Source organism: Hypanus sabinus, chromosome 22 (assembly GCF_030144855.1).
Source record: "Hypanus sabinus isolate sHypSab1 chromosome 22, sHypSab1.hap1, whole genome shotgun sequence".
Taxonomy (NCBI): domain Eukaryota; kingdom Metazoa; phylum Chordata; class Chondrichthyes; order Myliobatiformes; family Dasyatidae; genus Hypanus; species Hypanus sabinus.
Window position 1 is genome coordinate 4,978,598 of NC_082727.1, and position 16,317 is coordinate 4,994,914.

Genomic DNA, 16,317 nt, shown 5'->3' on the forward strand with positions numbered 1-16,317 from the left:
TGTACAAAGCCACTAAGAAACAGGGCAGACTGCAATTCTCAACCATTCATCAGGGGAAATCTTTGGCTAGAACATTTTACTTTAAAAGGAAAAGAGTAAACAGCTGACGTTTCAGGCAGAGACTCATCAGGACTGGGGAAAGAAAGATGACAAGTTTTTTTCCAGCCCTAACAAAGGTTTCACAGCCCAAAACATTGTTTACGTTTTTCCACAGATGCTGCCAGGCCTGCCGAGTTCCTCCAGCATTTTGTGTGTTGCTTTGGAATACATAGCATCTCCAGATTTTCTCGTATTTGTAATTTAACTTACAGTTCCAAATTAGTTGGTCGTACTTAGATGCTGCAAAGTAACCTCCTTCCCAATTACAAGTGAGAAGGTGGAGAGCAGAGAAGGTAAGCAACACAAGCAAGATAGAAAGCAAAGAATCTTGATATCTACCAGTTTTACATGAAATTAGATATCAGGCTACACTGCAATTCACTGATTCACATTTATGCTTTTATATTTGTCAAACATTTCAAGGAACTAAGTACTTGGACCTCTGTTGAGAATCTGGCACCAACTAGTCCAGGGGTCGGCAACGTTTACCACTGAAAGAGCCAATATGGACCCATTTCCCACAGAAAAGAAAACACTGGGAGCCACAAAACCCGTTTGACATTTAAAATGAAATAACACTGCATACAACGTTTTTTTTTGCCTTTATGCTATGTATAAACAAACTATAATGTGTTGCATTTATGAAATTGATGAACTCCTGCAGAGAAAATGAAATTACATTTCTGCATGCAACAAAAACATTTTGAACTCCGAAAAAAAGACGTTGGGTTGAAGGTTACTCCATAGGTAGCCTACCTTGGATCGAAGAATTAAAAGAAAGCGCGCACTGGCGGGTGTCAGGCATTGGCAGTGGTGATGTATATTAATAGCGATAAAAAACACATTGTAGCGGTGTAGCGCTACACGCAGCGCTAAAATAAAGACACTGCAGTCAAAGGTAACTTTATTCAAACTAAACAGCCTTGATTTAAAGCCTCCCTCAACCTGTCCCCGTGGGCGCGGATGCTCCAAAAGACACGTACTCACAAACCCCCGTAGGCTATCTCCCTTAGCCGGAACGGTGGCTAATTGTGAGCTGGTTTGGATGTGCCAGGAAATGGAGTCTCCACCACGTTTTTAGATTGTACAAGATCACCATAATCTTCAAATTTCGAATTACATTTCAAAAACTAACAAACTACGGGGAGCCGCAGCACAGAGATCAAAGAGCCGCATGCGGCTCCGGAGCCGCGGGTTGCCGACCCTTGAACTAGTCCCTGGCACTGGCATTCTCAGCTCAATGAATCCCCTCGGCTTCAAGAGGCTGCAGCTACACTTTGTCAAACATGATGCAGCTGCTGCTGGTCCCCAGCACATTCACAGGAATAGCCAAAGAGTCCAGACCCTATCCTTTCACCACCTGTTGGATATTTCTAGTTTTGGTTTGGCTGCTCCTCTCCCTATCCTGGAGTTAGCTCTAAATTTTCTTAAAGACTAGTATACCATTCCTCCACTCCCCATAGGCAATGTTTTGAGTCACATGGATTTAACTCATGTTTTCTTTCTTCCAGAACATACAATCAGTGGGCACTTCATTAATGACCTCCTGTCCCTAAGAATGTGGCCTCTGTGGTATTCTGTTGCTGTAGAGCAACTTCAAGGTTTGACATGTTGTGCATTCAGAAAACCTCTTCTGCACACCACTGTTTTAACACATGATTATTTGAGTTACTGTTGCCTTCCTGTCAAGTTTGAACCAGTCTGATCATTCTCCTCTGACCTCTCTCGTTAATAAGTTTGTTTTCACCCACGTCACTGTCACTCTCAGAGTCTGCTATAAGTGAAAATCCCAGGAGATCAGCTGTTTCTGAGAGACTCAAATCACACTGCCTGGCAACAATCATTCCACAGTCAAAGCCACTTATATCACTTTCTTCCCTATTTTGATGTTTGGTCTAAACAACTTGGCCATGTCTACATGTTTTTATTCATTGAGTTGTTGCCAAATGACTGGCTGATTGTATATTTACATTAACAAGGTGAACAAGTGTACCTAATAAACTGGCCGCTGTGTATATTCAGCACAACTCCGTTTACCTGTCCTTGGCAAATAGAAGCCAGACAATTTTTCAAGTACTAGATGATTATAGTGAAAGATGAACTTCACATAACCAACAGGTCATTGAAGTTGCTTGAGTTTCAACATTGTCCTAGTACAAGAATCACATTTATTATCACAGATATAAAAAAAATTCTGTTTTGTAGCTACAGTGCAACCATTCAAAAATCTATAAATTAAAAAATAATCTGGAGGGGGGGGGGAAGAAGCTTTCCCTAAAATGAGTGTGCATCTTCATGCACCTGTGCTCCCTCCATCCACCCCCCCCCCACCAGATGGTAGGAAGGAAGAGGGATGTCAAGAAGGTAAGGGTCTTTCAAGATGGATGTGGCCTTCTTGAAGCACTGTTTCCTGAAGATCTCCATCTCCAGAAACTATCAACCAACATCTTTCATAAATCTACTGATTCTCACTGTTATCTTGACAATATCTCTTCCCATCCCATTTTCTGTAAAATGCTATTCCCTTTTCTCAGTTTCTTCACCATCCTCCCCGCATCTGGAAGCTGCTTTCCATTCCAGGACATCAGAGATGTCCTCCTTTAAATAAGAGGATTTCCATTGCTCCACAATTGATGCTGCCCTCACCCACATCTCCTTAATTTCTTGCATATTCGTGGTCAACCCATCTTTCCGCCAGCTAAACAGTAATAGAGTACCCCCTGTCCTTATCTACCACCTCATCAGCCTCTGCATCCAACACATTATCCTCTAATTTCTGCCAGTCCTGAAGAAGGGTCTTGGCTCGAAACATTGACTGACTATTCATTTCCATAGATGTTGCTTAACCTGCTGAGTTCCTCCAGCATTTTTATGTGTTGCTTTGGATTTCCAGCATCTGCAGCCGTTCTCATGTTTATGCTTCTTGAAGATGTTCTCTATTGTGGGGACGGTTGTGATTGTGATGAAGCTGACAAAGTCTACTACCCTTTGCAGCTTCTTGCATTCCTGTGCATTGGTGGTTCTAATCAGAAAGCTCTTTGCCATACATCTATAAAAATTTATAAGTGTCGTTCATGACACACCAAATCTCTAACACTCCTAATGATGTACAGCTGCTGGTGTCTTCTTTGTGATTCCATCAAAGTGCATAAATCCTCTGAGACCAGGAACCTGAAACTGCTCCTCATCCTTTCCACTGCTGACCCCTCAATAAGAACCGAGTTCTCCAGATATCCCCTTTCTTAAGTCCACAATCAATTCCCTTGATCTTGCTGATATTGTGTTTATGGTTGTTGTTGCAATACCACCCAATCTACACGAGTCAAGAAGTAGGGGGTCACAGTCTCAAAGGGGGCACAGCAACTAAGACTGAAATGGTAAGAAATTTCTTCCCTACCCCAGACACTGGACACATGAATACTAACTTTTTTAAGATAGGTACTAGAGGATTCAAGTGATACAGGAATAGGGAACAAAGTTATAAACCAACACTTGGATGTTTCTACACAGGCTGTTAACCTGTTACTAAAGACATCTCAACACAGTGACATACATCAATAAGGCCTCTCACATTCTGGGATATGCCCTCTTCGCATTGCTGCCATCAGGGTGGAAGCACAGGAGCTTGAAAACACACATTCAACATTTTAAGAATAGCTTGTCTTCTGCCATCAGATTTCTGAACAGTACATGAACCCATGGACATTACCCTGCATTTCCTCTTTCACACTATTTTATTGCAACTTAAATTTGTTATGCCTGTAATATATTGTTGCCACAAAATAACAAATTTCATGACTTATGCCAATAAATTAAGTATTCTAATGTATATAAAAATGCAAGAAAAATTAATGGGAAACTTCAAAATTATACTACAGCTGAACCATTTAGACCACAGCTGAAGAACAGGACTGTACAAAAGTCTTAGGCACATTTAGTGCCTATAAAAAGTATTCACCCACCCCCCAGAAATGTTCATTTTTATTGTTTTACAACATTGATTTAATTTGACTTTTTTGACACTGATCAACAGAAAAATACTTGTGTCAAAGTGAAAACATATCTCCACAAAGTGACCTAAATTAATTACAAATATAAAACATAAAATAATTGATTGCATGATTACTCATGCCCTTCAAGTCAGTATTTAGTAGATGCACCTTTGGCAGCAATTACAGCCTTGAATCTGTGTGGATAGGTCTTTGCGGTCTTACCCCATTCTTCTTTCCAAAACTGCTCAAGCTCCGTCAGATTGCATGGGGATCATGAGGGAACATCCCTTTTCAAGTCCAGCCACAAATTCTCAATTGGATTGAGGTCTGGACTCTGCCTTGGCCACTCCATCTTTATGCTTGGGATCATTCTCCTGCTGGAAAACAAGTCTTCTCCCAAGTCGCAGTTCTCTTGTAGACATTAGGATTTCCTCCAAGGATTTCCCTGTATTTTGCTGCATTTATTTTATCCTCTACCTTCACAAGCCTTCCAGGGCCTGCTGCAGTGAAGCATCCTCACAGCATGATGCAGCCACAACCATGCTTCACAGTAGGGATGGTGTGTTTTTGATGATACGTGGTGTTTAGTCTGATGGCCTAAAAGCTCAATTTTGGTTTCATTAGACCATAGAACCTTCTTCCAGCTGACTTCAAAGTCTCCCACATGCCTTCTGGTAAACTCTAGCCAAGAGATCACGTGAGTGTTTTTTTAAAAACCAACAGTGGCTTCCTCTTTGCCACTCGTCTATAAAGCTGGGTTTGGTGAAGCACCTGGGCAACAGTTGTATGTGTAGTCTCTCCCAGCTCAGCCACAGAAACTTCTAACTCCTCCAGAGCTGCCATAGGTCTCTCTCACTCGTCCACTTCCGCATGCTTACTCAGTTTTTGAGGACAGCCAGCTCTAGGCAGATTTACAGCTGAGCCATATTCTTTCCATTTCTTGATGATTAACTTAACTGTACTCCAAGGAATATTCAGTGACTTGGAAATTTTCTTGTATCCATCTCCTAACTTGTGTTTTTTAAATAACCATTTCATAGAGTTGCTTGGAATCTTCTTTTGTCTTCATGGTGTAGTTTTTTTGCCAGGAAACTAACTCAACAGCAGTTGGACCTTCTAGATACAGGTGCAATTTTACTACAATCAATTGAAACTCCTTGACTGCACACAGGTCTCCTTAGGATTATTTTACCTGAAGCTCTAATTAATTCTAGTTCTTTGCACAACAGCAAATATGGAAATAGTGAATCTCCTAGTTGGCTCAACCCCAAGTTACTCTTAAAAAGTCATCTCTTGGACATTCTACAAACTCCCCCTCTTGGGATCTAGTACCAATCTGATTTTCCCAATCTACTTGCATACTGAAATCCCCCATGACTACTGTAACATAGCCCTTTTGACATGCTTTTTCTATCTCCCATTATAATTTGTAGACCACATCTTTGCTACTGTTCAGAAATCTATATATTACTCACCTTGGTGTAATTTTACCCTCGCAGTTTTTTATTTCGACATCAAATGATTCTACACCTTCCGACCCAATGTCACCTCTTTCATTAATTTAATTTCTTTTTACCAATACAGGCACCACACTCCCTTTGCCTACCTGCCAGTCCTTTCAATACAATGTGCAATCGTTGGATGTTAAGCTCCCAGCTATAATTGTCTTAGTCACAATTCAGTGACGCCCACAACATCATATATGTGATTTTGTAACTGTGCTACCAATTCATCTAACTTATTCCATACTCTTCGTGCAGTCATATGCAACACCATCAGTACTGCATTCATCATGCTTTATGATTTTGCCACTATTTAACAATGAAACGCATCCTGTTGACTGTAATTTTGCTCTATCATCAGGCTCTCCTTGCTAGGTGTCACACTACACACTGCCTCTGTTTGTAAAACAACTACCCCATCCTCAGCCTCATCACTCTTATTCCCATCCCCCTGCCAAATTACTTTAAACCCTCCCGAACAGCTTTAGCAAACCTACCTGCAATATGGGCCTCTATTGGGGACTGAGAGTAGGAAGGGGGAAGGTAGAGGGGAATCACTCTAAATTGCAAAATGGGGAAGGGAGAGGGAAGGGAACAGGAACCACTAAAGGGACACTCTGCAATGATCAATAAACCAATTGTTTGGAATCAATTGACATTGACTTGTGTCTCAGGTCTGCGTCACCCTATGCCACTGGCATTTCTTCTCTGCCAACCTGTCCCACGGTGCTCTACCCTCGCCATTCTCAACATCCTTTGCTCCCTGCACATTTACTAACTCACTCTCAGCTCCATGTTGACAAAACACTTCAATCAGTTTTTTTCAAATCTCAGGATTCGAACATGAATAAATGAACTGCATTATGCATTTCCCAGAATATTTGAACTGCAAACACTAAATTACAAATGTAAATATGAGGAAATCTGCAGATGCTGGAAGTTCAAGCAACACACAAAATGCTGGTGGAATGCAGCAGGCCAGGCAGCATCTCATAGGAAGAAGTACAGTCAGTGTTTCGGGCCAAAACCCTTCGTCAGGACTAACTGAAAGAAGAGAAAGTAAGAAATTTGAAAGTGGGAGGGGGAGGGGGAAAATCTGAAATGATAGGAGAAGACAGGAGGGGGAGGGATGAAGTTAAGAGCTGGAAAGTTGATTGGCAAAAGGGATACAGAGCTGGAGAAGGGAGAGGATCATGGGACAGAAGGCCTGTGGAGAAAGAAAGGGAAAGGGGAACACCAGAGGAAGATGGAAAGTAGGCAAGGAGTGATTGTGACAGGGACAGGGAGAGTGATAAGAGAGAAGAAATAAATGAATAAATAAATCAATAAATAAATAAGGGATGCGGTAAGAAGGGGAGGAGGGGCATTAACTGAAGTTAGAGAAATTAATATTCATGCCATCAGGTTGGAGACTACCAGACAGAATACAAGGTGTTGTTATATCAGTAGATAAGCTGTCTCCAGAGATAGAGACAGAAAGATCAAGAAAGGGGAGGGAGGTGTTGGAAATGGACCAGGTAAATTTGAGGGCAGGGTGAAAGATGGAGGCAAAGTTAATGAAGTCAACGAGCTCAGCATGCTTGCAGGAAGCAGCACCAATGCAGATGTTGACGTTGCAAGGGAAAAGTGGGGGATGGATACCAGTACAGGCTTGGAACATGGACTGTTCCACAAAGTCAATAAAAAGGCAGGCATAGCTGGGACCCATACGGGTGCCCATGGCTACACCTTTAGTTTGGAGGAAGTGGGAAGAGCCAAAGGAGAAATTATTAAGAGCAAGGACTAATTCCTCTAGACAGAAAAGGGTGGTGGTACAGGGGAATTGATAGGACTAATCAAAATAGGACATACATGGTAAATGGCAGGGCATTGAAAAATGCAGTAGAACAGAGTGATCTAGGAATAATGGTGCATAGTTCCCTGAAGGTGGAATCTCATGTGAATAGGGTGGTGAAGAAAGCTTTTGGTATGCTGGCCTTTATAAATCAGAGCATTGAGTATAGGAGTTGGGATGTAATGTTAAAATTGTACAAGGCATTGGTAAAGCCAAATTTGGAGTATTGTGTACAGTTCTGGTCACTGAATTTTAGGAAAGATGTCAACAAAATAGAGAGAGTACAGAGAAGATTTACTAGAATGTTACCTGGGTTTCAGCACCTAAGTTATAGGGAAAGGTTGAACAAGTCAGGTCTTTATTCTTTGGAGCGTAGAAGGTTGAGGGGGGCTTGATAGAGGTATTTAAAATTATGAGGGGGATAGATAGAATTGACGTGGATAGGCTTTTTCCATTCAGAGTAGGGGAGATTCAAACATGAGGACATGATTTGAGAGTTAGGGGGCAAAAGTTTAAGGGTACCACGAGGGTGAATTTCTTTACTCAGAGTGGTAGCTGTGTGGAATGAGTTTACAGTAGAAGTAGTAGAGGCAGGTTCGATATTATTATTTAAAGTAAAATTAGATAGGCATATGGACAGGAAAGGAATGGAGGGTTATGGGCTGAATGCAGGTTGGTGGGACTAGGTGAGAGTAAGCACTTGGCACAGACTAGAAGGGCCAAGATGGCCTGTTTCCGTGCTGTAACTGTTATATGGTTAGGTCTGGAATCAAAAGAAGCGGAGAGCTTTGAGACCTTCCTGGTGGGGGATGGAGGTATATAGGGACTGGACATCCATGCTGAAAATAAGGTGGTGGGGGCCAAAGAACTTAAAATCATTGAAAAAATTCAGAGAGTGAGAAGTGTCACAAACATAGGTGGGAAGGGATTGAACAAGCAGGGATAAAACAGTTGAGGTATGCAGAAATGAGTTCAGTAGGCAGGAGCAAACTGAGACAACGGGTCTACCTGTACAGGCAGGTTTGTGGATCTTGGGAAGGAGGTAGAAACAGGGAGTGCGGGGTGTGGGAACTATGAGGTTGGTTGCAGTGGATGGGAGATCCCCAGAGCTGATAAGGTTGGTGATGGTGTGGGAGACAATGGCCTGGTAACTCCTTAAGTGGGTCCTGCTCAAGGGGTAAATAAGAGGTGGTATCAGCAAGTTGTCGCTGTGCCTCAGCAAGATAGAGGTCAGTACGCCAGACTAGAACAGCGCCTCCCCCCCCCCACTCATTATCAGCGGGTTTTATAGTAAGGTTAGGATTGGTGCAGAGGGAGCGGAGAGCAGATAGTTCGGAAGGAGTGACTTTGGAATTGGGACAAGGTGTGGTGAAATCAAGACAGTTGACGGTTGAAGAGAAGGGGCTTCCCTTCCTCCACCATCAACTCTGTTCTCAAACGCATCTCTCTCATTTCAAACACATCTGCTCTCACCCATCCTTCCGCCACCCCACTAGGGATAGAGTTCCCCTTGTCCCCACCTACCACCCCACCACCCTCCAGGTCCAACGTATAATTCAGCATAACTTCCGCCACCTCCAACAGGATCCCACTACCAAGCACATCTTTCCCTCCCCCTCTCTTTCTGCAGGGATCGCTCCCTACACCACTCCCTTATCCATTCATTCCCCCCCAATCCCTTCCCACCGATCTCCCTCCCAGCACTTATCCTTGTAGGTGGAACAAGTGCTACACCTGCCCTTACACTTCCTCTCTCACCACCATTCAGGGTCCCAGGCAGTCCTTGCAGGTGAGGCTACGCTTCACCTGTGAGTCGGCTGGTGTGATATACTGCATTCGGTGCTCCTGGTGCAGCCTTTCATATATTGGTGAGACTCGATGCAGACTGGAAGACCATTTCGCTGAACACCTACACTCTGTCTGCCACAGAAAGCAGGATCTCCCAGTGGCCACACATTTTAATTCCACGTCCCATTCCCATTCTGATATGTCTATCCATGGCCTCCTCTACTATCAAGATGAAGCCACACTCAGGTTGGAGGAACAACTTGATAGTCCGTCTGGGTAGCCTCCAACCTGATGGCATGAACATTGATTTCTCTAGCTTCCATTAATGACTCCCTCCCTTTCTTACCCCATATCCCTGATTTATTTATTTATTCCCCCTCGTTTTTCTTTCTTCTCCCTTTTTTCTCTCTCTGTCCCTCTCACAACAACTCCTTGCCTGCTCTCCATCGTACTCTGGTGCTCCCCTCCTCCTTTCTTTCTCCGCAGGCCTCCCGTCCCATGATCCTTTCTCTTCTCCAGCTCTGTATCACTTTTGTTGGACAGACATTCTGCATTGGAGTTCACTTAAAGTTAACACAATTTAATAATATCCAAGCTTTTAAGGAAATTTGCTTTAGAGTTATTTTTAATATACGGTCTTAGAAGACATAGTAAACTCTATCTGTACCTTGGCATCAAGTATTTTATCTTATCATTTAAGTTCAACTATTTATCTTTTTCCTGATTCCTTTCCCTTGATGGTCCCAGTCAATTAAACTTTTATTTCATACTAGAAGTGCTAACATCTTAAAGTTGATACGTGGAACTGTTCTGGGAGTGCTGTACCCTTTGATAAGCAAGCAATCAATCACCATTAAATGAGGAACACTCTAAAAGGTTTAAAATTGTAAAGACCACATTTTGCTTGGGGAATGTCACACTACATCCTAATTTTGCAAAGACAACGACCAATAAGGAAATCAATTCTTTAAATGATACCTATGAAACATAGTTACAGAATATGTCAATGTAGGTGGGGGGGGGGGGGGGAAGAGAAAACAATTTTATTCAAAACATCCCTGCATTGTGCTACAGTTTAGATGAATCTGAAGTATTCAGATCCGATTGGATCACTAAGTTCCTTAGGATTTGGTTATGTAAAGGGGGTTTCTTCTTTTTCTTTGTTACTGTGTATGTAATCAAAAGGGCTTTGTTTTGTTAAAAGCAGGAATGTTTCTTTGTTGCGAGAGAGTGCTGGGAGAATTGTATTCCTTTGTAAACCAAATGGAGATTAATGTTCTTTCTTTTGAGTCTGTAAGCTTTTGTTGACGGGCTTTTGGGCAGATCGGCGCGAGGGGGTCGAGAGAGAGGACGCAATGCTGTAAGCTGGGCAAGGATCTGACCCCAAGCGGGGTTCCGAGGCCAGGAGGTACTCTGAGGAGGGGGGATGAAGCTAGATGTGCTTGGTTGACCACTCGGAGGGTCCTGAGCTGCGAGTCGAGGAGTTCGGAGGGGATCGAATGGTGGCCAGAAGACTTCAGTAATTGAGCTCCAACGGTTGTGCACGAAGTGGTTTGGACTTTGATAAGTTTGGCGCCTGTTCTTTATATTTTTCTCTTCATATATACTGTATCGTTATTAATCACTTAGCTATAGTAACCTTTATAAATTGTACTCATTTAATCGCTTATGGTGTACTGTCTGTTTTTGGGCGAGGCGGGGACATCACACAGCATCCACACCAGCTGATTACCCAGTTTGGCGGGGCTGAAGGCTGCTCCCCCTAGACGAGAACAAGCTGAGCTAGCCTGAGGCGACCCAGGGGGTTACAGTTATAAATTTAAATCTGTGCAGCAAACTGAAGCATCAAAGTTAATTCTGCAGGTTCTGTGCTACTTTAAACAATAGAGCTTATTGTAGAGCTAATAAAATGGCTTAAAGGAGTGCTGATTTCCAAAATAATCCCTGACAGTACTCAAAATCTGCCATAACTAGACTCATACAAATAACTTAGTTACTTTTAAGATGATAATCATCATGACAGTAATGTTGAGACCATAACTGAACACTGGAGCAGCAAAATTCACATGACCCATGATCTTCAAAACACAAGCTGTGTGTGACAAAGCTTACATCATGAAGAATACTCTAAATCTACCCTTCATAGTTAATACAGATGAAACCTAATCAGGGAATATCAAAAAATATTTTTTAAATAATTAGAAATTCAAGGAAAAAATCTGTCATCATTCCAAAGTTAATAGTAATTGGATTAATTTCTCTACAACAATTTTGTTCATCACAAGATGTGTCCTCTGGATAAAAGTACATCTTAAAATAAGGAAAACACGAGGAAATTTGCAGATGCTGGAAATTCAAGCAACACAAACAAAATGCTGGTGGAACGCAGCAGGACAGGCAGCATCTATAGGGAGACGCGCTGTCGACAGCATTTTGTGTGTGTTGCATCTTAAAATAAGTACAGGTTGCATCTTAAGTACTATGGAGGCAAAGATGGAGGTGCATGACCAGATGGCGTACTTAGGCTGCTTGCAGGGCAAGTGCCTGGAGGGAGATTAGTGGGAGGGTCAAATGGACAAGGGAATCGCAAAGGGAGCAATCCCTATTGAAACTGGCGGTTGGGGGGGGGGGGGGGTAGGTAAAATATGTTTAGTTGCAGGATCCCTTTGGAGTTGGTAGAAGATGCAGAAGATAATGCATCTTTTCTTACCCCTCGAACTGTATTCCACTGAGGAGCACTAGGCCATTGTCTTCCACACCATCACTGACTTTATTAGCTCTGGGGATCTCCCATCCACTGCCACCAACCTCATAGTACCCTCACCCTGCACCTCCTATTTCTACAGCCTACTCAAGATCCACAAACCCACTAGTCTAGGTAGACCCATCGTTTTAGATATGAACTCATATCTGTAAACCTCAACTGTTTAAACCCCACCCCCCACAGTTCAGTCCCTTTCTATCTACATCCATGGCACCTCACACGTTCTTGGCCTTTTCAAGGATTTCAAGTTCCATGGCCCCCATATCTTATTTTTACTATGGATGTCCAGTCCCTATACACCTCGATCCTCCAAAGCTCTCCGTTTCTTTCTGGACACCAGACCCAACCAGTTCCCCTCCACCACCACTCTCCACTATCTGGTGGAACTTATCCTCACTCAGTAATTTCTCCTTTGGTTCCTCCTACTTCCTTTAAACAAAAGGGTTAGCCATGGGCACTCACATGGGTCCCAGCTATGCCTGCCTTTTTGTTTATGTTCCAAATCTACACTAGTGACTGTCCTCATTTTTCCTACACTGCATCAACGACTGCATTGGTACTGCTTCCTGCACCCATGCTGAGCTTGCTGACTTCATCAACTTTGCCTCCAACTTCCACCCAGTCCTCAAATTTACTTGGTCCACTTCTGACACCTTCCTCCCCTTTCTTGATCTGTCTCTATCTCTGGAAAGAGCTTATCCATCAACATCTGTTATAAACCAACAGACTCTCACAGTTACCTGGACTACATCTCTTCCCACCCTGTTACAGGCAGTCCCCAGGTTACGAACGAGTTCCGTTCCTGAGTTCGTCTTTTAAGTCACATTTGTACATCCGGTAAATCGGAACAAGTATATCTGGTATTATGTAGTGTCAGTTAGTCAAATGTTTGTCTTAGTATATAGTATATATTTTACCTTTCTATGCATATAAAACACTTAAGAAACGTATGTATTTCAATAATTAAACCACTGCATTGTTTAGTAATAATTGTAGCTTTCATCAGGGCAGGGCCTTTCACATGCTCCATTATTCTCACTTTATCCTTTAAAATTGTTCCAATCATTGACCAACTGTAGCCTAATGCTTTTCCAATGACCGACGATGTTTCACCTGTTTCCAAACGTTTTATTATTTTCACTTTATTTTTAATCGTGATCACTTCCTGTCAATGGAAAAGAAACACTGCGGGCAGTGGGTCCCAAGCTTTGCTGGCTCCTGAGCTCCGCCGGGTCCTAAGGACCACAGCACTGAATTCCCCGGGTCCTAAAGTCCACCACACTGAGACAGGTTAAATGGGATAAGTGGGGGCTGTGCTGGGTTTGGGTATTTGATCCTCCACAATATTCCACGTGGGAATTTAAACTGGAGGTGGCAGTGTTTTTTTTTAAATGAGGTCGAGTTGCAAGCTCGACATCAACCCGGCATGGATGGAGAGCGTGCTCGGAAGTGATCTATCACTGGATCGAATTCAGGAACCTCCGTTCTCGAGCCCGGCGATGATCTCACTGCGCCACCAGCTGACCAGAAAAGGGGGGGGGGGCCGAGGCAGGGTGAATCTTGCTAAGAAAAATTTAAGCCAAATACAAAGTTACACACTCAACAGTGTCAACGACAACAACTTAAAATGGTGGACGGCGTCGCCATCTGACTTAAAGTGGCGGACGGCTTTCTCCTTCCTCAGTTCGTAAGTCAGATGTTCGTAACTCGGAGACTACCTGTACCTGCAGATTTTCTCTTGTTTGTGGAGGATAATGCAGAGGCTGCTGATGGGATGGTAGGAATTTAAGAATTTACTGATAATGTCTGTGACTCGGGGTTATGGCCCTTGCTTTACGAAGCTCTAATTTGCTATAGTGAATATGGCACCAGACTCCCCAAAGGACTTCATTATCAGAATATTTCAATGTCATTCACCCTTTCCAATGAAACTTAATTCCAAGTTTGCATCCCTTGTATGTTGAGGCATCAGTGCATCTGGATATTAAAAAAGTAGCTTCCATAGCATACTTCATCAGGCCCGAAACGTCGACAGCGCTTCTCCCTATAGATGCTGCCTGGCCTGCTGTGTTCCACCAGCATTTTGTGTGTGTTGTTGCGCAGCAATTTGCTAATTTAGATTACTAAAATTGCTGGACTACGTAAACTGGAGTACATAAATAAAAGAAAACTTAAGACTAAAAATCTAACAGAAATTCATATATTTAAATACATCTAGAAGATTTCATATTTAAATATAAAGGAGTATGCTGTGGGAGGATAAGCTCCTTGGAAATTTAAATTTAAATGATGTAGAAAAGCAAAGGAGCTGAGGTATAGTTTCCCAAATTACTCCATATTAGAAGCAAATTCTGAACAAGCGTTAAACCCAGGTGGCCCTAGCTATCCTGGGGGATAGGATGGGGATTCTTGTGTCACTTGCAAAAACATCTATAATCACAATTTTCCAAAATGTCAAACATGTCATATCATCCGCGCCTGCATCATGAAACAGAAGTTGAAAATTCATGTAAATTCTGAAAGAATTAAGTTTATGATCTGAATATTTAATGTTTGGGCTGCCAGTAACTGGAGCTCTTTACTGGAGGGCAAAGTTCAAGTGCACTGGTAATAATAATCTACTGAATGCAGGTTATACCCCAATTAGCTTAACTTGTTCAGCTTCACAAAGGAAAATCAAAACAAAGTTTTGACACTAAAATAATTTCCAGATATAACAGAAGGATTGAGGGTTTATCATCAGAAAAGAGTGGATGTGTTGAAGGCTGAGAAATGATGATAAAAACCCTTGTATATTAAACAGGAGAAACAGAGAAACATTGAGAAACATTTGAACAAAGGTTCAAAATAGTGCACTATGAAGGTTGTTACCAATCAAGGTTTCAGGTGAAATTATTGAGATGGAATAGAATATGAAATCTACTTCCTTGCAGATTGATGAGACGAGTCAGTTGAATACTACAGGGAAGTTTGATACTGACAGGACTGAGCTTCATTATGGAACAAACCCAGCACAGTTGTTTATTTTCACATGCTTATTTTCTGCACTATTAATTCTATGTAAAACAAAATGTCAGTTGCAAAATCAATCCATCAATATGAAAGGTTGCTTTTACTTTATGGAAGCATTTTCAAAAATAATTTTCTCTATAAGATCTTAAGTACACAAAATCAATTCAAAATAGGCCATAGCACTTCCTTGAATGATACTCACAGGACTTTGCAGTATTTGAGAAACACGTTTTCTCTGTTCCATCAGGTTAAAGTCCTGTCTCAAATCTGGGGATATGTTTCTTTCTTGAATACATTCAGGATCACTTTCACTGATGCGATCAAAGTTATCCCCCTTGTGGTTCACACTGGGTGGAGGAGGGGACGTAACCACTCCCTGGCTGGAATCACCACTCATGATTACTATTGTCTATTGCCTGCAAACCTGCAAAAATAAAAAGTGGATTGATAAATACTAATGAACTACAATCATATGATCAAAAGCAGTCTATAGTATGTTAAAATAAGCACCTACCCAAGACCATGCAACTATGAGTTTGCTAAGAAATAGTGAATCTTCATGCTCTCCAGAGAAAGGAACAAATCCCACAAGAAAAGTACTTTAATTTCAAACAAACTTACCCTTACATGAGATGCTAAAGAATGGCAAATGGCAATATCTTAAACTGAAATGCAGAATGAATATATTCAAGAACTAGAAACACATTATGTTAGCAAAATAAGTTGTCAAACAAAAGGATACAGTGGCTTCATTCAAACATTCCCTGTATAAGTTGTGGTTCTACAAAACAATAACGATTTTTCTACTTTCGGGGTGCCTTCAAAAGGGCAAACTCGTAGCAGAGCAGATAGATGGATATGATTAAATATTCCCATTCCAGCCTGCTACAGTTGAGAATCCAATTTCTGTACAATTAATAATGTTTTAAGGGCAATTGAATAAAACCAATAGAAATAATGCTGCCCATGGCTGTAAGATCCTCACTACTAGGAGGGCACCTTGTCAGAAACGTGGCTGTTGCTCAGGACTGCAAGTGCATTTAAAAAAAAGAGGTTCTCGACAACCATCTTGCCAGCAATTGTAGTCTCTGGTAAATGAAATTGATGAGCTCAGAGCTAAGGTGCTGTATCAAAGGGATGTTAGAACAGTGTGCGAATTCTGCTTCATGGAATCCTGGTTTACCACTTCTGTACCAGAAACAGCGATTCAGATTGATGGGTTCACTATACAACATTAAGATAGGACTGTCGAGTCTCTCAAAAGCAGAGATGGGGTAGTGTATCAACTCCTCTTGGTGCACCAAACTATCAACAACTTCCCAATTC

General features: G+C 42.0%; 1 protein-coding gene across 7 annotated transcripts in view; it reads right to left on the minus strand.

Moving 5' to 3' along the window:
• add3a (adducin 3 (gamma) a) overlaps positions 1-16,317 on the minus strand; it is a 245,037-nt gene that overhangs the window by 83,389 nt on the left and 145,331 nt on the right. For all 7 annotated transcript variants that reach the window (XM_059946998.1, XM_059947001.1, XM_059947003.1 and 4 more), the window contains one exon: positions 15,194-15,415. In XM_059946998.1, coding sequence (XP_059802981.1) covers positions 15,194-15,388 — 195 coding nt within the window. In that variant the 5' untranslated portion in view covers positions 15,389-15,415. The remainder of the gene's footprint in view (positions 1-15,193; positions 15,416-16,317) is intronic.